The sequence below is a fragment of the Anopheles maculipalpis genome, assembly GCF_943734695.1.
Source record: "Anopheles maculipalpis chromosome X unlocalized genomic scaffold, idAnoMacuDA_375_x X_unloc_2, whole genome shotgun sequence".
Lineage (NCBI taxonomy): Eukaryota > Metazoa > Arthropoda > Insecta > Diptera > Culicidae > Anopheles > Anopheles maculipalpis.
In genome coordinates this window covers 366,152-389,977 of record NW_026060480.1, presented here as the reverse complement: position 1 = coordinate 389,977, position 23,826 = coordinate 366,152, and the positions used below count along the sequence as shown (strand labels likewise).

At 46.8% G+C, this 23,826-nt stretch overlaps 1 protein-coding gene across 1 annotated transcript in view; it reads left to right on the top strand.

Moving 5' to 3' along the window:
* The window catches only part of LOC126566709 (uncharacterized), a 63,743-nt gene that overhangs the window by 26,911 nt on the left and 13,006 nt on the right, over positions 1 to 23,826 (top strand). Inside the window, exon 2 of the mRNA XM_050223284.1 lies at positions 4,700 to 5,242. Within this exon, the coding sequence (XP_050079241.1) occupies positions 4,700 to 5,242 (543 nt within the window). The remainder of the gene's footprint in view (positions 1 to 4,699; positions 5,243 to 23,826) is intronic.

Genomic DNA, 23,826 nt, shown 5'->3' with positions numbered 1-23,826 from the left:
TTATGATAAGAGCAACGCCCATAAGGAAATGCACGTTTGTGTGGATGGGCTTGCGAACCTGGGCCCCCGAGGCCGCTCAGTTAGCTTAACGGTAAACCCGCCACTACGGACCAGGACAATCAAAGCTGAGAGAACTGGGTAAGAACCAATGGCAGATGGTTGTATAGAACCAAAGGCTAGCGCTGATCAGTATAGTGGTTCCCCGATGATGCCATGGAGTTGCAATGCCGATTGTCTTAACGCCCCCCAAACTCCTCGCAAAAGCTGACCTTGACGGGAGTTACTTAGTAAATATATATCAAGCGCATAAACTTTTCCTAATTCGTGCCCGACGGGTGAGAAAACATATAGGATATATGGTTTGAAATCTTCATATTCATTCTTCACAACTCATCCCACACCTGCTGGCGACCAATGACGTCATCAGGCTATCTTGGAAGACCCGGGGAGAGAGTGCCTTTGAAGAAGACCTTTGCCCCTTTCAGTTAAATGCAACTTTATTAACACTTTCACACATTTCACGAGTGGGAAGGAGATCCGGAAACAGATCATTGATTCGACTCAACTCGCCTCCCTCCGCTGACGCTCATTCTGGTCAACATGAGATCCACGTGCGTCAGAAGCTTTTATGTATGTACATATTTTGCGATGTTTCTTGATAGATTTACACAGCAAACCACCATCCTCCTTTCCTGAAATATACAAATCCTTTAACAAAGTTAGACAACTAGAAACACAAATCAACATACGCGAGCCACTGCAAAATTTCTCCTGTTGATGTTGTTGTTGTTCTTGTTCTTGGTGAGAAGCTCCCTGCCTGCAAGTGGAACAAACAATCTTGTGATGAATGACCGTCCCGCATCACTTGCACTGCTGGTTGATATAACGAAAGAACAGCCTCACCAGAAGTACACCGAAGCCGCACGGAACCAGAAAAATGCAGCAGCACGCAATAGGTATGTGTTCAAATCCAGTTATATCTAGACTTTATTCACAGAGCCAGTCACCCATCTATTCAACGCAGCAGAATGAGACGATATACCGACGTAGCAAACTCCCGCTAAAAGTATGATGAAACAGAGAACGGAATACAACAACAACACTTCGGCAGGACAGAGAGGGCAAATAGCAGCACAACACATGTGCCATGTGCCCAAGACCCGGAGCACGTTCAATTAAACGTGGAGCACGTTCAACATTTTTTGGACGTCAACCAATTTTTTTTGGGACGCCATTTTGAAATGCCAAACCAATCGACCGTCAGGCACAAACATGAACCGACCTTCCCTCTAAATCCTGCGATCGAGGAGTAGGTGAATTTAACCGTGGTGAATTGCCGCATGGGTAGCGTTAAAAAGTGGTGGAAAAAACGTGGACGTCAAAGGTGACATTTGCCAAGTGATGGGCAAAAATTGCCAAAATTCAGTAGTGATGGGCAAACAAAAATAGAGTGACATTTTCAATATATTTTCGTGAAAAATAAAAACAAATTTAAGGGAAAATTCGGATAAGCAAAGGAGGACGTAGAGAAAATTCAGGAATAATTTTCTGTGCCAGTCCGGAATTTTTCCGCCCACCCGTTCTTCCACCACGTGCCGGCAAAGTTGGTGATTCCCCTTAAAGAGCTAAGACGCAAAAATTCGAGAAAAACTAGAAAGTGAAGCCGGAAAACTTCGATTTTCAGTCAGTGGTGTCGAGGCAGAGGGCCTTTAATTTTCAAAAGCGATTTCGGGAATTTTCCGCCCACCCCTTTTCCCCCCGCGCCCGTTAAACTTTGAAGGGTGTCGGTGAACGCCTTAATCGGGGGAAATTAAGGGGAAAAACTTTAAAGTGTGTGAAAAGTGTTTTAAAATCGTGCGAAAACGCTTATAAACGCTAAATAACGATAAAACACAGTGTTTAGTGGTGAAAAGCTAGTGGAAATCGGTTCATAAACAGTTAAAAAGTGGGTGCAAAAAAGTGTACACATTTTGTATGGGGAGTGTTTACTTCCTTTTTTTCCCTCACCTTTACTCCTATGGAGGCCGGATGGGGTACTAAAATGTGCGTGAGAGTGCCCGCTATGTGATTGTGTAAAAAAACCGGACGGAAAACGGTTAAAAACTGATAAAATAGCGTTAAAAAGTGGTGGAAAAAACGTGGTCGTCAAAGGTGACATTTGCCAAGTAATGGGCAAAAATTGACAAAATTCAGTAGTGATGGGCAAACAAAAATAGAGTGACATTTTCAATATATTTTCGTGAAAAATAAAAAAAAACTTTAAGGGAAAATTCGGATAAGCAGTGGAGGACGTAGAGAAAATTCAGGAATAATTTTCTGTGCCGGTCCGGAATTTTTCCACCCACCCGTTCTCCCACCACGTGCCGGCAAAGTTGGTGATTCCCCTTAAAGAGCTAAGACGCAAAAATTCGAGGAAAACTAGAAAGTGAAGCCGGAAAACTCCGATTTTCAGTGAGTGGTGTCGAGGCAGAGGGCCTATAATTTTCAAAAGCGATTCCGGGAATTTTCCGCACACCCCTTTCCCCCCGCGCCCGTTAAACTTTGAAGGGTGTCGGTGAACGCCTTAATCGGGGGAAATTAAGGGGAAAAACTTTAAAGTGTGTGAAAAGTGTTTTAAAATCGTGCGAAAACGCTTATAAACGCTAAATAACGAAAAAACACAGTGTTTAGTGGTGAAAAACTAGTGAAAATCGATTCATAAACAGTTAAAAAGTGGGTGGAAAAAGTGTACACATTTTGTATGGGGAGTGTTTACTTCCTATTTTTCCCTCATCTTTACTCCTATGGAGGCCGGATGGGGTACTAAAATGTGCGTGAGAGTGCCCGCTATGTGATTGTGTAAAAAAACCGGACGGAAAATGGTTAAAAACTGATAAAATAGCGTTAAAAAGTGGTGGAAAAAACGTGGTCGTCAAAGGTGACATTTGCCTAGTGATGGGCAAAAATTGCCAAAATTCAGTAGTGATGGGCAAACCAAAATAGAGTGACATTTTCAATATATTTTCGTGAAAAATAAAATAACTTTAAGGGAAAAATCGGATAAGCAGTGGAGGACGTAGAAAAAATTCAGGAATAATTTTCTCTGCCGGTCCGGAATTTTTCCGCCCACCCGTTCTCCCACCACGTGCCGGCAAAGTTGGTGATTCCCCTTAAAGAGCTAAGACGCAAGAATTCGAGGAAAACTAGAAAGTGAAGCCGGAAAACTCCGATTTTCAGTGAGTGGTGTCGAGGCAGAGGGCCTATAATTTTCAAAAGCGCTTCCGGGAATTTTCCGCCCACCCCTTTTCCCCCCGCGCCCGTAAAACTTCGAAGGGTGTCGGTGAACGCCTTAATCGGGGGAAATTAAGGGGAAAAACTTTAAAGTGTGTGAAAAGTGTTTTAGAATCGTGCGAAAACGCTTATAAACGCTAAATAACGATAAAACACATTGTTTAGTGGTGAAAAACTTGTGAAAATCGATTCATAAACAGTTAAAAAGTGGGTGCAAAAAAGTGTACACATTTTGTATGGGGAGTGTTTACTTCGTTTTTTCCCTCATCTTTACTCCTATGGAGGCCGGAAGGGGTACTTAAATGTGCGTGAGAGTGCCCGCTATGTGATTGTGTAAAAAAACCGGACGGAAAACGGCTAAAAACTGATAAAATAGCGTTAAAAAGTGGTGGAAAAAACGTGGTCGTCAAAGGTGACATTTGCCTAGTGATGGGCAAAAATTGCCAAAATTCAGTGGTGATGGGCAAACAAAAATAGAGTGACATTTTCAATATATTTTCGTGAAAAATAGAGAAAAATAGGGTGACATTTTCAATATATTTTCGTGAAAAATAAAAAAACTTTAAGGGAAAATTCGGATAAGCAGTGGAGGACGTAGAGAAAATTCAGGAATAATTTTCTGTGCCGGTCCGGAATTTTTCCGCCCACCCGTTCTCCCACCACGTGCCGGCAAAGTTGGTGATTCCCCTTAAAGAGCTAAGACGCAAAAATTCGAGGAAAACTAGAAAGTGAAGCCGGAAAACTCCGATTTTCAAAGAGTGGTGTCGAGGCAGAGGGCCTATAATTTTCAAAAGCAATTCCGGGAATGTTCCGCCCACCCCTTTTCCCCCCGCGCCCGTAAAACTTTGAAGGGTGTCGGTGAACGCCTTAATCGGGGGAAATTAAGGGGAAAAACTTTAAAGTGTGCGGAAAATTATTGTTAGTGGTTGGAAAATTCAGCTAAGAGGAGGAAAGTGTGGATCGCTGTAGGAGACAGTTTGTCAGTGTGGTTTTGGAATTTTCCACCCACCCCACCCTCGTCTAAGTGCTCCCAAATATCGGTGGCTTGGGGGAAAGCCGAAAGTGACGAGCCCGGTGGCTGGAGGGAAGGCTCAGGACCCGAGCCAGGGTGCCGACCCCGGAGACTTGGGTGTCGGCACAAGCAACGAACCCGGTGACTTGAGCGTTAGCAAAAGCGACGAACCTCAGTGACTTGAGCGAGTGACAAGCAGCTCATTTTTCATCTGGCGGGAGATGAAATAATTCGGAAATCCGTCAACCAGCCTGATCCCCCCCTCTCACCCACCCGTTAGAAAACTGCTGGAATAAAGCCGTGTGAACCGGACAGAAACGGCAGTAGTCGTTCCAGCCATGTCGTCGGGGCTGGGAGATGACGCCCACCTCCCGGCGACACGCGTTTTGCGCCCTCGGACGAGAGCGTCGTCGGTAGTATCATCCCAGGAGGAACGGATGATGCGTAAACCGACAGAAATGTCCATTGAATGTTCGCTGGGGGAGGAGAACATGTGCATCTCCAGCGAGGATGAAGAGTGTTTGGACGATTTGAACACGACGGTCGTTCCCAGGGTAATCGTGGAGAGGCTTCAGCTGCCCAGGGATGAGAAGGAGCCTGCATCGTCGGACACAGTAGCGGCACTGCTGCGGCAACTGCAGAGCCGCGACGAGCAAGTGGCAGTTATGCAGGCGAACCTCGACCGTCTGACTTCGCAAATTGCGCAGCTCATAGGAGAGCTATCCAGCACGCGCAAGGAGCTGGAGCTGTACCGACAGGGTACGCAGACGGTTGCGTCGATGCATTCGGTGGAAGGCAGTAGCGCTCGTGGCTACTACGCTGCCATCACCAATGAGCAGCGCACGTATGCCGAAGTGGTGGGCAGCAGCTCGTGGGTGCGCCAGCAGCGCAAGCGTGGCAAGTGCGGAGGAAACGAGCGGCCATCACAGCAGCAGCAGCAACAGCAACCACGACAGCCACGTCTGCGCTGCTGCAGCCACGTCAGCAGCAGCCCCGGCAGCAATGGCCTGCATTGCAGCAGCAGCAGCAGCCGCGACAGCAGCAGCAGCCACGACAGCAACAGTGGCAGCAGCAGCAGCAACAGCAGCGAGGCGAGCGATACGTGCCACCGCAGCTTCGCACACCGCAGCAGCAGCAGCGTCCGCAGCAGCAGCAGCAACAACAGTCCAAGGGGCGTCGTGTACGACCCGACCGCATCGCGGTGGTTCCGGGTGCGAACAAAACCTGGACTGAGATGTACGTTAAACTACGTACGTCTCAGGAGCTGCAGGACGTCCGGGCGGACATCGGGATGGGGCGTCGGACCGCGCAAGGCCACCTGATAGTCCCGCTGCGCAAGAACGTGGACAGCGCGGAGCTGGCTCGCCGCATTCAGCTGGCGCTCGGCGAGGATGGCGTGGCCCGGGTCGTGACGGAGATGGGAGAAGTTCTCGTCACAAACGTCGACCCCTTGGCCCAGGAGAGCGACGAGGAGCTCGCTATCAAGCAGCAGCTAGGAGCGGAGCCGGGAATTGCGCGGGTCGAGCTGTGGGAGCTCCGCGATGGCACGAAGCGGGCTCGAGTGCGGCTTCCACTCGGAAAGGCTCGGCTTCTGATTGGCCAGAAGCTTACTCTGTGCCAGTGTGTAAGCGGCATCCGTGAGGTCCCGAAGAAGCCGCTTGACCTTCAGCGCTGCTTCCGCTGAACGGTCGGGTCAGTGCCTGCAGTGTGGCGAGGTAGGCCACCGCATCAGCCAGTGCACCGCGGCGGCTAGGTGCATATTCTGCCAGGGGCCCCATCGCGTGGGCCACTCATCGTGCCGCCAGAACCCGCAGTGGCGGGTGTAATGCGGGTGATGCAGGCCAACCTGGGTGGTGGACGCATCGCCCAGGACCTGGCCTTGCAGACAGCCCGCACGAAGCGGGCCGACGTGCTGTTGCTGTCGGAGGTTTACCGGCCTCCAGATGGTAGCGGTAACTGAGCGGTCGACTCGTCGGGGGGAGCGGCTGTGGTGGCGACCGGCCACCTCCCAATCCAGCGGGTCTGGAGCTGTGCCATGCCCGGATTGGCAGCAGCGCAGATTGGAGGGGTGGTTTACATCAGCTGCTACGCCCCTCCGCGTCTCAACACCGGCGAGTTCGAGCAGTTACTGGAGGCGGTGGAGTTGGAGGCCCAACCTCACCCGCGTATCGTCTTGGCAGGCGATTTTAACGCCTGGAACGAGGAGTGGGGTAGCCAGCGTTCTACCTGGCGCGGTGAAGAGCTGCTTGATACCGTCAGGCAGCTGGGCCTTGTGGTCCTGAACCAAGGCTCGGTCCCGACGTTCGTGGGCAACGGAGTCGCCACTCCCAGTGTCGTGGATGTGTCTTTTGCGAGCGCATCCATCGCTCGTCCGGACACTTGGGAGGTGGCAGTGGACACCGCTGCGTGCCACTACACGGCATCGGACCATCGGTATATCTTCTTCACCGTGGGGCCTCCAACTCGTGACCAGCAGCAGCGACAACAGCAGCAGCACCAGCACCAGCAGCAGCAGCAGCAGCAGCAGCAGCAGCAACAGCAGCAGCAGCAGCAGCAGCAGCATCATCGTCAGCGGGGACAGGGGTCCTTAACGTCGTCCACCACTTTCCGGCACGTTGGCCGTAGATGGAAGACGACGCAGTTTTCGGTCGAGGCATTCACAGCTGCACTCCAGACGGCCAGATTCCCGGAGCGAGCCGTGAGCCAGGAGGGGATGGTCGCCGCCATGTTCGATGCATGCGACGACACGATGGAGCGCGTCACTGTGTCACATCGTGACCCCCATCGCGACCTCTTCTGGTGGACCCCGGAGATTCTGCGTCTTCGGGAGGAGTGTGCGGCTGTGCACGAGAGAATGCTTCGTACGACCGATCTGCAGGAGCGCAGCGCCGTGGCCGCACATCATCGGTCGGCGAGGAGAGCGGTGGAGAAGGCTGTCCGGGCCAGCAAGCGTGCACAGCTTGATGAGCTGATACAACAGGCGGAGACCAATGAGTTTGGGGCCGGTTACCGGGTGGTAATGTCTCGCCTTCGTGGCAGCTTTGTGCCACCGGAGACAGACCGTGCCGTACTGGAACAGATTGCCAACGATCTGTTTCCAACTCATCCGCCTGTTGTCTGGCCTGACTCCGAATTGCCGAGTGCGGACACCGAAGAGCAGAGGACATCGCTGACCCCCGTTACCGCGGACGAGCTGCTTAGCATCGTGGGATCAATGGCGAACAGGAAAGCGCCTGGATTGGACGGTATCCCCAATGCTGCGGTTAAGACGGGAATTAGGAAGTACCCGGAGGTTTTCGTCCGTTTGTATCAGGACTGCCTGGACCGGGGTGCGTTTCCAGCGCCCTGGAAGAGGCAGCGCTTGGTGCTGCTGCCAAAGCCTGGCAAACCTCCCGGGGAAAGCTCCTCCTACCGGCCGCTGTGCATGCTTGATGCACTCGGCAAGGTGTTGGAGCGCCTAATCCTTAACCGGCTGAACGAGTTCCTGGAGGAACCAGATGCGGAACGATTGTCGGACGAACAGTACGGATTCCGGCGGGGCAGATCCACCATCAGTGCGATCCAGCGCGTTGTCGAAGCGGGCAGGAAGGCCATGTCCTTTCATCGTACCAATGCCCGAGACAAGCGCTGCCTGATGGTGGTTGCCCTGGACATCCGCAACGCGTTCAAATCCGCGCCTTGGCAGGCCATCGCCAGCGCGTTGAGGGACAAGGGGGTACCGTCGTCGCTGCAGAGGATGCTGAAAAGCTACTTCGAGGATCGGCGACTGGTTATCGACACCAGCGAGGGCCCCGTCGAGCGCAGCATACGACGGGGTCCTGGGTGTCCAGTTGCCTGAGGGGGCCGAGGTTATTGGCTACGCCGATGACCTTGTAGTCTTGGTCCCCGCAACGACACCCCAAGCCGCTTCCTCAACTGCTGAACGCGCCATCGCGGCGATCACGACCTGGCTGGACCGGAATCGTCTTTCGTTGGCTCCGGAGAAGACGGAAATGACGCTCATCTCCACCCTGAAGCGTCATCCGGTCGTCAGCATCAACATCGGGGGAGTGGTCGTGCAATCCCAGCGCTCCATCCGCTATCTTGGAGTTTGGTTGCACGACCACCTGTCATGGTTGCCGCACGTTCAGCAGGTTGCAGCGAAGGCCATGAGGGTTGCGGAAGCCATCACGCGCCTCATGCCGAACCACAGTGGCCCGAAGTCGTCGCGTGCCCGACTACTGGCGGCCGTAGCGGACTCCATCCTTCGCTACGGGGCCCCAGTATGGTCGGAGGGATTGCGGCTGCAACAGTGTCGCAGACTGGTACAGCGTGTGCAGAGGACGACGGCCATTCGGGTGTGTCGGGCTTTCCGGACGGTGAGGGGAGAGACGGCCGTGCTGCTGGCCAGTCTCATCCCGATATGCCTGCTGGTCGAGGAGGACAGCAGGGTGCATCATCGTCTGCAGGATCCTGCGAACGAACACTCGAGAGCGAGTGTAAAGAACATGGAGCGCGACCGTACCTACGGGCAGTGGCAGCAGCAGTGGGACGCGGATGCTGCTAGAGAGGACGCCAGTCGGTTCACTCGGTGGACGTATCGAGTGATACCTGACGTGAGGACATGGCAGTCACGGAAACACGGAGACGTGACGTTCCAGTTGGCGCAGGTTTTGTCCGGTCACGGTTTTTTCCGTGACTACCTGTGCCGGATGGGCTTCACGTCGTCCCTGGACTGCCTCAGATGTCCTGGCGTCGCTGAGACGGCGGAACACGCCGTTTTCAGCTGCCCCAGGTTCGCCACTGAACGCGGAAGGCTGTTCGAGGCGGGTAGTATGAGCGAGATTACCCCCGAAGGTCTCGTTGCCGCTCTGCTCGAGAACCCGGAACGTTGGAGCAGCATCTGTGAGTTCGTCGCCGGCGTCACGGACGAGCTCCAGGACGGTTGGAACGCGGAAAGGGAGCTGTTGGCTGCGCAGGGCCAGCCGTCAGCCGCACACCTCCCTGACAACTCGGTGGCCGTCGCTCGTAACCAGCGCCGGAACGTTGCGAGGAACGCGGCACGGGCGAGAGCGAGGGAGTTACAGCGAGGTGGGCGGCCCCCAACACCACCTCCATCGCCGACAACAGCTGCGCGCCGGGCAGCCATTCGCGAGCGAGTCGCGAGATTCAGGGAGAGGCGAAGGACTGTGGCCTCCCTGGCATGGCTGTACGGCGAGGGCACGGATTCGTCCAGCGACGAAGAGGACGATTCTCCGCCAGCAGCTCCAGAGCAGCAAATCAGCAATCGACCAGGTGGCCTCTCTGCCGCTGAAGCAGCCGCGGCAACGGAGGCAGAAACAGCGGCACGTTAATTTAAAAAAAACGCAATGAGAGTACGAAGGGCTTTGAAGCCATAGTAAGCGGCCTTCGATAGGCACTCGAAGATTGGTTTGAACTCAGGAAAAGAGAAATTTTGTATATATGTTAAGAAACGATAAGAGTAGGTTACAAATGCGCGATGCTACTTTGCATATACACCCTGGCCAAAAAACCCTCGCGGGGCAACGGTCAGGGGGTGGAGTGTGGATTTTTTGTTGAGGCTTATAATCGATAGATTTCAATAAAAAATTCTTATTTAAAAAAAAATAAAAGCCAGTTTCCCTGTAGCGGTGAGCTGTCATTTGGAGTGAATGCACGTGTTCGCAGTGCTCGTGGTGATTTGTTCAATTTTTAGGTGAAAAGTGTTTTAAAATCGTGCGAAAACGCTTATAAACGCTAAATAACGATAAAACAAAGTGTTTAGTGGTGAAAAACTAGTGAAAATCGATTCATAAACAGTTAAAAAGTGGGTGCAAAAAAGTGTACACATTTTGTCTGGGGAGTGTTTACTTCCTTTTTTTCCCTCATCTTTACTCCTATGGAGGCCGGATGGGGTACTAAAATGTGCGTGAGAGTGCCCGCTATTTGATTGTGTGAAAAAACCGGACGGAAAACGGTTAAAAACTGATAAAATAGCGTTAAAAAGTGGTGGAAAAAACGTGGTCGTCAAAGGTGACATTTGCCTAGTGATGGGCAAAAATTGCCAAAATTCAGTAGTGATGGGCAAACAAAAATAGAGTGACATTTTCAATATATTTTCGTGAAAAATAAAAAAACTGTAAGGGAAAATTCGGATAAGCAGTGGAGGACGTAGAAAAAATTCAGGAATAATTTTCTCTGCCGGTCCGGAATTTTTCCGCCCACCCGTTCTCCCACCACGTGCCGGCAAAGTTGGTGATTCCCCTTAAAGAGCTAAGACGCAAAAATTCGAGGAAAACTAGAAAGTGAAGCCGGAAAACTCCGATTTTCAGTGAGTGGTGTCGAGGCAGAGGGCCTTTAATTTTCAAAAGCGATTCCGGGAATTTTCCGCCCACCCCTTTTCCCCCCGCGCCCGTAAAACTTCGAAGGGTGTCGGTGAACGCCTTAATCGGGAGAAATTAAGGGGAAAAACTTTAAAGTGTGTGAAAAGTGTTTTAAAATCGTGCGAAAACGCTTATAAACGCTAAATAACGATAAAACACAGTGTTTAGTGGTGAAAAACTAGTGAAAATCGATTCATAAACAGTTAACAAGTGGGTGCAAAAAAGTGTACACATTTTGTATGGGGAGTGTTTACTTCCTTTTTTTCCCTCACCTTTACTCCTATGGAGGCCGGATGGGGTACTTAAATGTGCGTGAGAGTGCCCGCTATGTCATTGTGTAAAAAAACCGGACGGAAAACGGTTAAAAACTGATAAAATAGCGTTAAAAAGTGGTGGAAAAAACGTGGTCGTCAAAGGTGACATTTGCCTAGTGATGGGCAAAAATTGCCAAAATTCAGTAGTGATGGGCAAACAAAAATAGAGTGACATTTTCAATATATTTTCGTGAAAAATAAAAAAACTTTAAGGGAAAATTCGGATAAGCAGTGGAGGACGTAGAGAAAATTCAGGAATAATTTTCTGTGCCGGTCCGGAATTTTTCCGTCCACCCGTTCTCCCACCACGTGCCGGCAAAGTTGGTGATTCCCCTTAAAGAGCTAAGACGCAAAAATTCGAGGAAAACTAGAAAGTGAAGCCGGAAAACTCCGATTTTCAGTGAGTGGTGTCGAGGCAGAGGGCCTTTAATTTTCAAAAGCGATTCCGGGAATTTTCCGCCCACCCCTTTTCCCCCCGCGCCCGTAAAACTTTGAAGGGTGTCGGTGAACGCCTTAATCGGGGGAAATTAATGGGAAAAACTTTAAAATAAAAAAACTTTAAGGCAAAATTCGGATAAGCAGTGGAGGACGTAGAGAAAATTCAGGGGAATTAAGAAATTAAGGGGAAAAACTTTAAAGTGTGTGAAAAGTGTTTTAAAATCGTGCGAAAACGCTTATAAACGCTAAATAACGATAAAACACAGTGTTTAGTGGTGAAAAACTAGTGAAAATCGATTCATAAACAGTTAAAAAGTGGGTGCAAAAAAGTGTACACATTTTGTATGGGGAGTGTTTACTTCCTTTTTTTCCCTCATCTTTACTCCTATGGAGGCCGGATGGGGTACTAAAATGTGCGTGAGAGTGCCCGCTATGTGATTGTGTAAAAAAACCGGACGGAAAACGGCTAAAAACTGATAAAATAGCGTTAAAAAGTGGTGGAAAAAACGTGGTCGTCAAAGGTGACATTTGCCTAGTGATGGGCAAAAATTGCCAAAATTCAGTAGTGATGGGCAAACAAAAATAGAGTGACATTTTCAATATATTTTCGTGAAAAATAAAAAAACTTTAAGGGAAAATTCGGATAAGCAGTGGAGGACGTAGAAAAAATTCAGGAATAATTTTCTGTGCCGGTCCGGAATTTTTCCGCACACCCGTTCTCCCACCACGTGCCGGCAAAGTTGGTGATTCCCCTTAAAGAGCTAAGACGCAAAAATTCGAGAAAAACTAGAAAGTGAAGCCGGAAAACTCCGATTTTCAGTGAGTGGTGTCGAGGCAGAGGGCCTTTAATTTTCAAAAGCGATTCCGGGAATTTTCCGCCCATCCCTTTTCCCCCCGCGCCCGTAAAACTTTGAAGGGTGTCGGTGAACGCCTTAATCGGGGGAAATTAAGGGGAAAAACTTTAAAGTGTGTGAAAAGTGTTTTAAAATCGTGCGAAAACGCTTATACACGCGAAATAACGATAAAACACAATGTTTAGTGGTGAAAAACTAGTGAAAATCGATTCATAAACAGTTAAAAAGTGGGTGCAAAAAAGTGTACACATTTTGTATGTGGAGTGTTTACTTCCTTTTTTTCCCTCATCTTTACTCCTATGGAGGCCGGATGGGGTACTTAAATGTGCGTGAGAGTGCCCGCTATGTGATTGTGTAAAAAAACCGGACGGAAAACGGCTAAAAACTGATAAAATAGCGTTAAAAAGTGGTGGAAAAAACGTGGTCGTCAAAGGTGACATTTGCCTAGTGATGGGCAAAAATTGCCAAAATTCAGTAGTGATGGGCAAACAAAAATAGAGTGACATTTTCAATATATTTTCGTGAAAAATAAAAAACTTTAAGGGAAAATTCGGATAAGCAGTGGAGGACGTAGAGAAAATTCAGGAATAATTTTCTGTGCCGGTCCGGAATTTTTCCGCCCACCCGTTCTCCCACCACGTGCCGGCAAAGTTGGTGATTCCCCTTAAAAAGCTAAGACGCAAAAATTCGAGAAAAACTAGAAAGTGAAGCCGGAAAACTCTGATTTTCAGTGAGTGGTGTCGAGGCAGAGGGCCTTTAATTTTCAAAAGCGATTCCGGGAATTTTCCGCCCACCCCTTTTCCCCCCGCGCCCGTAAAACTTTGAAGGGTGTCGGTGAACGCCTTAATCGGGGGAAATTAAGGGGAAAAACTTTAAAGTGTGTGAAAAGTGTTTTAAAATCGTGCGAAAACGCTTATAAACGCTAAATAACGATAAAACACAGTGTTTAGTGGTGAAAAGCTAGTGGAAATCGGTTCATAAACAGTTAAAAAGTGGGTGCAAAAAAGTGTACACATTTTGTATGGGGAGTGTTTACTTCCTTTTTTTCTTTCACCTTTACTCCTATGGAGGCCGGATGGGGTACTAAAATGTGCGTGAGAGTGCCCGCTATGTGATTGTGTAAAAAAACCGGACGGAAAACGGTTAAAAACTGATAAAATAGCGTTAAAAAGTGGTGGAAAAAACGTGGTCGTCAAAGGTGACATTTGCCAAGTGATGGGCAAAAATTGCCAAAATTCAGTAGTGATGGGCAAACAAAAATAGAGTGACATTTTCAATATATTTTCGTGAAAAAAAAACTTTAAGGGAAAATTCGGATAAGCAGTGGAGGACGTAGAGAAAATTCAGGAATAATTTTCTGTGCCAGTCCGGAATTTTTCCGCCCACCCGTTCTCCCACCACGTGCCGGCAAAGTTGGTGATTCCCCTTAAAGAGCTAAGACGCAAAAATTCGAGAAAAACTAGAAAGTGAAGCCGGAAAACTCCGATTTTCAGTGAGTGGTGTCGAGGCAGAGGGCCTTTAATCTTCAAAAGCGATTCCGGGAATTTTCCGTCCACCCCTTTTCCCCCCGCGCCCGTTAAACTTTGAAGGGTGTCGGTGAACGCCTTAATCGGGGGAAATTAAGGGGAAAAACTTTAAAGTGTGTGAAAAGTGTTTTAAAATCGTTCGAAAACGCTTATAAACGCTAAATAACGATATAACACAGTGTTTAGTGGTGAAAAACTAGTGAAAATCGATTCATAAACAGTTAAAAAGTGGGTGCAAAAAAGTGTACACATTTTGTATGGGGAGTGTTCACTTCGTTTTTTCCCTCATCTTTACTCCTATGGAGGCCGGATGGGGTACTAAAATGTGCGTGAGAGTGCCCGCTATGTGATTGTGTAAAAAAACCGGACGGAAAACGGCTAAAAACTAATAAAATACCCAACCAACAATTGACAGCTATCTTGTTGGCAAAAGGGGTGATGAGGGAAGATAAACAACAGAGAGAAAGGTAATGGTGTGTTGAACCACGCCGCTGACCTGTAGGGAGAAAGAGATAGCATCTGGAGAGAACGAGAGAGAATGAAAACAGCTGATCGGCCTTCAATAGGATTTCAAAACAAAACCAAACTGTTCTAATGTTAGGAAAACATTTAATTAAATGTGATAGTTTTAAGTGATAAATGCGTGCAATATTGAAAGTGCAGAGTGCGCGAGGAATGCTGAGCAAGCTGGGAGAGCCGATGAAGAACAAATCGGCCGGGAACGAGAAGCGGAAAGCCAACCCAGAACTAACAGACGACAACATTCATCAGACAACAGTTGTAGACGTTGCTGGTAAATGTTTCACGTTTGGTATACCTCGGAGCTGGAATGTGAAGTGAGCACGTATAGCGTTATAAATGCGCCAAAACAACATCTTCAAACTCTTAAAATAAACCGGTTTTAATAGCCATCCACATACACTAGAACATTTATTAGTTGAAAGAATCTACCGGTCTACAATCCGAAAGAAAAGTGTATCTTGCCCGGGACTTCCTTCCGCCTGGGAAAGATGAATGGGACAAGGATAAGTTGTTTTGGATAGTACGGACCACCAGCTACGAATCAAGTCACATGAATGCGCGAAACAGAACGGTACATTCGGAATGGATTGTCGAATCTGCTGAACAGATTGTTTGAGGCTGAACCAGGGACGGAAGTGGACTTGACACAGGCCCCTTTACATATGTTTGTAAATTGTTATGATAAGAGCAACGCCCATAAGGAAATGCACGTTTGTGTGGATGGGCTTGCGAACCTGGGCCCCCGAGGCCGCTCAGTTAGCTTAACGGTAAACCCGCCACTACGGACCAGGACAATCAAAGCTGAGAGAACTGGGTAAGAACCAATGGCAGATGGTTGTATAGAACCAAAGGCTAGCGCTGATCAGTATAGTGGTTCCCCGATGATGCCATGGAGTTGCAATGCCGATTGTCTTAACGCCCCCCAAACTCCTCGCAAAAGCTGACCTTGACGGGAGTTACTTAGTAAATATATATCAAGCGCATAAACTTTTCCTAATTCGTGCCCGACGGGTGAGAAAACATATAGGATATATGGTTTGAAATCTTCATATTCATTCTTCACAACTCATCCCACACCTGCTGGCGACCAATGACGTCATCAGGCTATCTTGGAAGACCCGGGGAGAGAGTGCCTTTGAAGAAGACCTTTGCCCCTTTCAGTTAAATGCAACTTTATTAACACTTTCACACATTTCACGAGTGGGAAGGAGATCCGGAAACAGATCATTGATTCGACTCAACTCGCCTCCCTCCGCTGACGCTCATTCTGGTCAACATGAGATCCACGTGCGTCAGAAGCTTTTATGTATGTACATATTTTGCGATGTTTCTTGATAGATTTACACAGCAAACCACCATCCTCCTTTCCTGAAATATACAAATCCTTTAACAAAGTTAGACAACTAGAAACACAAATCAACATACGCGAGCCACTGCAAAATTTCTCCTGTTGATGTTGTTGTTGTTCTTGTTCTTGGTGAGAAGCTCCCTGCCTGCAAGTGGAACAAACAATCTTGTGATGAATGACCGTCCCGCATCACTTGCACTGCTGGTTGATATAACGAAAGAACAGCCTCACCAGAAGTACACCGAAGCCGCACGGAACCAGAAAAATGCAGCAGCACGCAATAGGTATGTGTTCAAATCCAGTTATATCTAGACTTTATTCACAGAGCCAGTCACCCATCTATTCAACGCAGCAGAATGAGACGATATACCGACGTAGCAAACTCCCGCTAAAAGTATGATGAAACAGAGAACGGAATACAACAACAACACTTCGGCAGGACAGAGAGGGCAAATAGCAGCACAACACATGTGCCATGTGCCCAAGACCCGGAGCACGTTCAATTAAACGTGGAGCACGTTCAACATTTTTTGGACGTCAACCAATTTTTTTTGGGACGCCATTTTGAAATGCCAAACCAATCGACCGTCAGGCACAAACATGAACCGACCTTCCCTCTAAATCCTGCGATCGAGGAGTAGGTGAATTTAACCGTGGTGAATTGCCGCATGGGTAGCGTTAAAAAGTGGTGGAAAAAACGTGGTCGTCAAAGGTGACATTTGCCAAGTGATGGGCAAAAATTGCCAAAATTCAGTAGTGATGGGCAAACAAAAATAGAGTGACATTTTCAATATATTTTCGTGAAAAATAAAAAAAAATTTAAGGGAAAATTCGGATAAGCAGTGAAGGACGTAGAGAAAATTCAGGAATAATTTTCTGTGCCAGTCCGGAATTTTTCCGCCCACCCGTTCTCCCACCACGTGCCGGCAAAGTTGGTGATTCCCCTTAAAGAGCTAAGACGCAAAAATTCGAGAAAAACTAGAAAGTGAAGCCGGAAAACTTCGATTTTCAGTGAGTGGTGTCGAGGCAGAGGGCCTTTAATTTTCAAAAGCGATTTCGGGAATTTTCCGCCCACCCCTTTTCCCCCCGCGCCCGTAAAACTTTGAAGGGTGTCGGTGAACGCCTTAATCGGGGGAAATTAAGGGGAAAAACTTTAAAGTGTGTGAAAAGTGTTTTAAAATCGTGCGAAAACGCTTATAAACGCTAAATAACGATAAAACACAGTGTTTAGTGGTGAAAAGCTAGTGAAAATCGATTCATAAACAGTTAAAAAGTGGGTGCAAAAAAGTGTACACATTTTGTATGGGGGAGGGGAACCCAGAACTAACAGACGACAACATTCATCAGACAACAGTTGTAGACGTTGCTGGTAAATGTTTCACGTTTGGTATACCTCGGAGCTGGAATGTGAAGTGAGCACGTATAGCGTTATAAATGCGCCAAAACAACATCTTCAAACTCTTAAAATAAACCGGTTTTAATAGCCATCCACATACACTAGAACATTTATTAGTTGAAAGAATCTACCGGTCTACAATCCGAAAGAAAAGTGTATCTTGCCCGGGACTTCCTTCCGCCTGGGAAAGATGAATGGGACAAGGATAAGTTGTTTTGGATAGTACGGACCACCAGCTACGAATCAAGTCACATGAATGCGCGAAACAGAACGGTACATTCGGAATGGATTGTCGAATCTGCTGAACAGATTGTTTGAGGCTGAACCAGGGACGGAAGTGGACTTGACACAGGCCCCTTTACATATGTTTGTAAATTGTTATGATAAGAGCAACGCCCATAAGGAAATGCACGTTTGTGTGGATGGGCTTGCGAACCTGGGCCCCCGAGGCCGCTCAGTTAGCTTAACGGTAAACCCGCCACTACGGACCAGGACAATCAAAGCTGAGAGAACTGGGTAAGAACCAATGGCAGATGGTTGTATAGAACCAAAGGCTAGCGCTGATCAGTATAGTGGTTCCCCGATGATGCCATGGAGTTGCAATGCCGATTGTCTTAACGCCCCCCAAACTCCTCGCAAAAGCTGACCTTGACGGGAGTTACTTAGTAAATATATATCAAGCGCATAAACTTTTCCTAATTCGTGCCCGACGGGTGAGAAAACATATAGGATATATGGTTTGAAATCTTCATATTCATTCTTCACAACTCATCCCACACCTGCTGGCGACCAATGACGTCATCAGGCTATCTTGGAAGACCCGGGGAGAGAGTGCCTTTGAAGAAGACCTTTGCCCCTTTCAGTTAAATGCAACTTTATTAACACTTTCACACATTTCACGAGTGGGAAGGAGATCCGGAAACAGATCATTGATTCGACTCAACTCGCCTCCCTCCGCTGACGCTCATTCTGGTCAACATGAGATCCACGTGCGTCAGAAGCTTTTATGTATGTACATATTTTGCGATGTTTCTTGATAGATTTACACAGCAAACCACCATCCTCCTTTCCTGAAATATACAAATCCTTTAACAAAGTTAGACAACTAGAAACACAAATCAACATACGCGAGCCACTGCAAAATTTCTCCTGTTGATGTTGTTGTTGTTCTTGTTCTTGGTGAGAAGCTCCCTGCCTGCAAGTGGAACAAACAATCTTGTGATGAATGACCGTCCCGCATCACTTGCACTGCTGGTTGATATAACGAAAGAACAGCCTCACCAGAAGTACACCGAAGCCGCACGGAACCAGAAAAATGCAGCAGCACGCAATAGGTATGTGTTCAAATCCAGTTATATCTAGACTTTATTCACAGAGCCAGTCACCCATCTATTCAACGCAGCAGAATGAGACGATATACCGACGTAGCAAACTCCCGCTAAAAGTATGATGAAACAGAGAACGGAATACAACAACAACACTTCGGCAGGACAGAGAGGGCAAATAGCAGCACAACACATGTGCCATGTGCCCAAGACCCGGAGCACGTTCAATTAAACGTGGAGCACGTTCAACATTTTTTGGACGTCAACCAATTTTTTTTGGGACGCCATTTTGAAATGCCAAACCAATCGACCGTCAGGCACAAACATGAACCGACCTTCCCTCTAAATCCTGCGATCGAGGAGTAGGTGAATTTAACCGTGGTGAATTGCCGCATGGGTAGCGTTAAAAAGTGGTGGAAAAAACGTGGTCGTCAAAGGTGACATTTGCCAAGTGATGGGCAAAAATTGCCAAAATTCAGTAGTGATGGGCAAACAAAAATAGAGTGACATTTTCAATATATTTTCGTGAAAAATAAAAAAAAATTTAAGGGAAAATTCGGATAAGCAGTGGAGGACGTAGAGAAAATTCAGGAATAATTTTCTGTGCCAGTCCGGAATTTTTCCGCCCACCCGTTCTCCCACCACGTGCCGGCAAAGTTGGTGATTCCCCTTAAAGAGCTAAGACGCAAAAATTCGAGAAAAACTAGAAAGTGAAGCCGGAAAACTTCGATTTTCAGTGAGTGGTGTCGAGGCAGAGGGCCTTTAATTTTCAAAAGCGATTTCGGGAATTTTCCGCCCACCCCTTTTCCCCCCGCGCCCGTAAAACTTTGAAGGGTGTCGGTGAACGCCTTAATCGGGGGAAATTAAGGGGAAAAACTTTAAAGTGTGTGAAAAGTGTTTTAAAATCGTGCGAAAACGCTTATAAACGCTAAATAACGATAAAACACAGTGTTTAGTGGTGAAAAGCTAGTGAAAATCGATTCATAAACAGTTAAAAAGTGGGTGCAAAAAAGTGTACACATTTTGTATGGGGGAGGGGAACCCAGAACTAACAGACGACAACATTCATCAGACAACAGTTGTAGACGTTGCTGGTAAATGTTTCACGTTTGGTATACCTCGGAGCTGGAATGTGAAGTGAGCACGTATAGCGTTATAAATGCGCCAAAACAACATCTTCAAACTCTTAAAATAAACCGGTTTTAATAGCCATCCACATACACTAGAACATTTATTAGTTGAAAGAATCTACCGGTCTACAATCCGAAAGAAAAGTGTATCTTGCCCGGGACTTCCTTCCGCCTGGGAAAGATGAATGGGACAAGGATAAGTTGTTTTGGATAGTACGGACCACCAGCTACGAATCAAGTCACATGAATGCGCGAAACAGAACGGTACATTCGGAATGGATTGTCGAATCTGCTGAACAGATTGTTTGAGGCTGAACCAGGGACGGAAGTGGACTTGACACAGGCCCCTTTACATATGTTTGTAAATTGTTATGATAAGAGCAACGCCCATAAGGAAATGCACGTTTGTGTGGATGGGCTTGCGAACCTGGGCCCCCGAGGCCGCTCAGTTAGCTTAACGGTAAACCCGCCACTACGGACCAGGACAATCAAAGCTGAGAGAACTGGGTAAGAACCAGTGGCAGATGGTTGTATAGAACCAAAGGCTAGCGCTGATCAGTATAGTGGTTCCCAGATGATGCCATGGAGTTGCAATGCCGATTGTCTTAACGCCCCCCAAACTCCTCGCAAAAGCTGACCTTGACGGGAGTTACTTAGTAAATATATATCAAGCGCATAAACTTTTCCTAATTCGTGCCCGACGGGTGAGAAAACATATAGGATATATGGTTTGAAATCTTCATATTCATTCTTCACAACTCATCCCACACCTGCTGGCGACCAATGACGTCATCAGGCTATCTTGGAAGACCCGGGGAGAGAGTGCCTTTGAAGAAGACCTTTGCCCCTTTCAGTTAAATGCAACTTTATTAACACTTTCACACATTTCACGAGTGGGAAGGAGATCCGGAAACAGATCATTGATTCGACTCAACTCGCCTCCCTCCGCTGACGCTCATTCTGGTCAACATGAGATCCACGTGCGTCAGAAGCTTTTATGTATGTACATATTTTGCGATGTTTCTTGATAGATTTACACAGCAAACCACCATCCTCCTTTCCTGAAATATACAAATCCTTTAACAAAGTTAGACAACTAGAAACACAAATCAACATACGCGAGCCACTGCAAAATTTCTCCTGTTGATGTTGTTGTTGTTTTTGTTCTTGGTGAGAAGCTCCCTGCCTGCAAGTGGAACAAACAATCTTGTGATGAATGACCGTCCCGCATCACTTGCACTGCTGGTTGATATAACGAAAGAACAGCCTCACCAGAAGTACACCGAAGCCGCACGGAACCAGAAAAATGCAGCAGCACGCAATAGGTATGTGTTCAAATCCAGTTATATCTAGACTTTATTCACAGAGCCAGTCACCCATCTATTCAACGCAGCAGAATGAGACGATATACCGACGTAGCAAACTCCCGCTAAAAGTATGATGAAACAGAGAACGGAATACAACAACAACACTTCGGCAGGACAGAGAGGGCAAATAGCAGCACAACACATGTGCCATGTGCCCAAGACCCGGAGCACGTTCAATTAAACGTGGAGCACGTTCAACATTTTTTGGACGTCAACCAATTTTTTTTGGGACGCCATTTTGAAATGCCAAACCAATCGACCGTCAGGCACAAACATGAACCGACCTTCCCTCTAAATCCTGCGATCGAGGAGTAGGTGAATTTAACCGTGGTGAATTGCCGCATGGGTAGCGTTAAAAAGTGGTGGAAAAAACGTGGTCGTCAAAGGTGACATTTGCCAAGTGATGGGCAAAAATTGCCAAAATTCAGTAGTGATGGGCAAACAAAAATAGAGTGACATTTTCAATATATTTTCGTGAAAAATAAAAAAAATTTAAGGGAAAATTCGGATAAGCAGTGGAGGACGTAGAGAAAATTCAGGAATAATTTTCTGTGCCAGTCCGGAATTTTTCCGCCCACCCGTTCTCCCACCACGTGTCGGCAAAGTTGGTGATTCCCCTTAAAGAGCTAAGACGCAAAAATTCGAGAAAAACTAGAAAGTGAAGCCGGAAAACTTCGATTTTCAGTGAGTGGTGTCGAGGCAGAGGGCCTTTAATTTTCAAAAGCGATTTCGGGAATTTTCCGCCCACCCCTTTTCCCCCCGCGCCCGTAAAACTTTGAAGGGTGTCGGTGAACGCCTTAATCGGGGGAAATTAAGGGGAAAAACTTTAAAGTGTGTGAAAAGTGTTTTAAAATCGTGCGAAAACGCTTATAAACGCTAAATAACGATAAAATACAGTGTTTAGTGGTGAAAAGCTAGTGGAAATCGGTTCATAAACAGTTAAAAAGTGGGTGCAAAAAAGTGTACACATTTTGTATGGGGAGTGTTTACTTCCTTTTTTTCCCTCATCTTTACTCCTATGGAGGCCGGATGGGGTACTAAAATGTGCGTGAGAGTGCCCGCTATGTGATTGTGTAAAAAAACCGGACGGAAAACGGTTAAAAACTGATAAAATAGCGTTAAAAAGTGGTGGAAAAAACGTGGTCGTCAAAGGTGACATTTGCCTAGTGATGGGCAAAAATTGCCAAAATTCAGTAGTGATGGGCAAACAAAAATAGAGTGACATTTTCAATATATTTTCGTGAAAAATAAAAAAACTGTAAGGGAAAATTCGGATAAGCAGTGGAGGACGTAGAAAAAATTCAGGAATAATTTTCTCTGCCGGTCCGGAATTTTTCCGCCCACCCGTTCTCCCACCACGTGCCGGCAAAGTTGGTGATTCCCCTTAAAGAGCTAAGACGCAAAAATTCGAGGAAAACTAGAAAGTGAAGCCGGAAAACTCCGATTTTCAGTGAGTGGTGTCGAGGCAGAGGGCCTTTAATTTTCAAAAGCGATTCCGGGAATTTTCCGCCCACCCCTTTTCCCCCCGCCCCCGTAAAACTTCGAAGGGTGTCGGTGAACGCCTTAATCGGGGGAAATTAAGGGGAAAAACTTTAAAGTGTGTGAAAAGTGTTTTAAAATCGTGCGAAAACGCTTATAAACGCTAAATAACGATAAAACACAGTGTTTAGTGGTGAAAAACTAGTGAAAATCGATTCATAAACAGTTAAAAAGTGGGTGCAAAAAAGTGTACACATTTTGTCTGGGGAGTGTTTACTTCCTTTTTTTCCCTCATCTTTACTCCTATGGAGGCCGGATGGGGTACTAAAATGTGCGTGAGAGTGCCCGCTATGTGATTGTGTAAAAAAACCGGACGGAAAACGGTTAAAAACTGATAAAATAGCGTTAAAAAGTGGTGGAAAAAACGTGGTCGTCAAAGGTGACATTTGCCTAGTGATGGGCAAAAATTGCCAAAATTCAGTAGTGATGGGCAAACAAAAATAGAGTGACATTTTCAATATATTTTCGTGAAAAATAAAAAAACTTTAAGGGAAAATTCGGATAAGCAGTGGAGGACGTAGAAAAAATTCAGGAATAATTTTCTGTGCCGGTCCGGAATTTTTCCGCCCACCCGTTCTCCCACCACGTGCCGGCAAAGTTGGTGATTCCCCTTAAAGAGCTAAGACGCAAAAATTCGAGAAAAACTAGAAAGTGAAGCCGGAAAACTCCGATTTTCAGTGAGTGGTGTCGAGGCAGAGGGCCTTTAATTTTCAAAAGCGATTCCGGGAATTTTCCGCCCATCCCTTTTCCCCCCGCGCCCGTAAAACTTTGAAGGGTGTCGGTGAACGCCTTAATCGGGGGAAATTAAGGGGAAAAACTTTAAAATAAAAAAACTTTAAGGGAAAATTCGGATAAGCAGTGGAGGACGTAGAGAAAATACAGGGGAATTAAGAAATTAAGGGGAAAAACTTTAAAGTGTGTGAAAAGTGTTTTAAAATCGTGCGAAAACGCTTATAAACGCTAAATAACGATTAAACACAGTGTTTAGTGGTGAAAAACTAGTGAAAATCGATTCATAAACAGTTAAAAAGTGGGTGCAAAAAAGTGTACACATTTTGTATGGGGAGTGTTTACTTCCTTTTTTTCCCTCATCTTTACTCCTATGGAGGCCGGATGGGGTACTAAAATGTGCGTGAAAGTGCCCGCTATGTGATTGTGTAAAAAAACCGGACGGAAAACGGCTAAAAACTGATAAAATAGCGTTAAAAAGTGGTGGAAAAAACGTGGTCGTCAAAGGTGACATTTGCCTAGTGATGGGCAAAAATTGCCAAAATTCAGTAGTGATGGGCAAACAAAAATAGAGTGACATTTTCAATATATTTTCGTGAAAAATAGAGAAAAATAGGGTGACATTTTCAATATATTTTCGTGAAAAATAAAAAAACTTTAAGGGAAAATTCGGATAAGCAGTGGAGGACGTAGA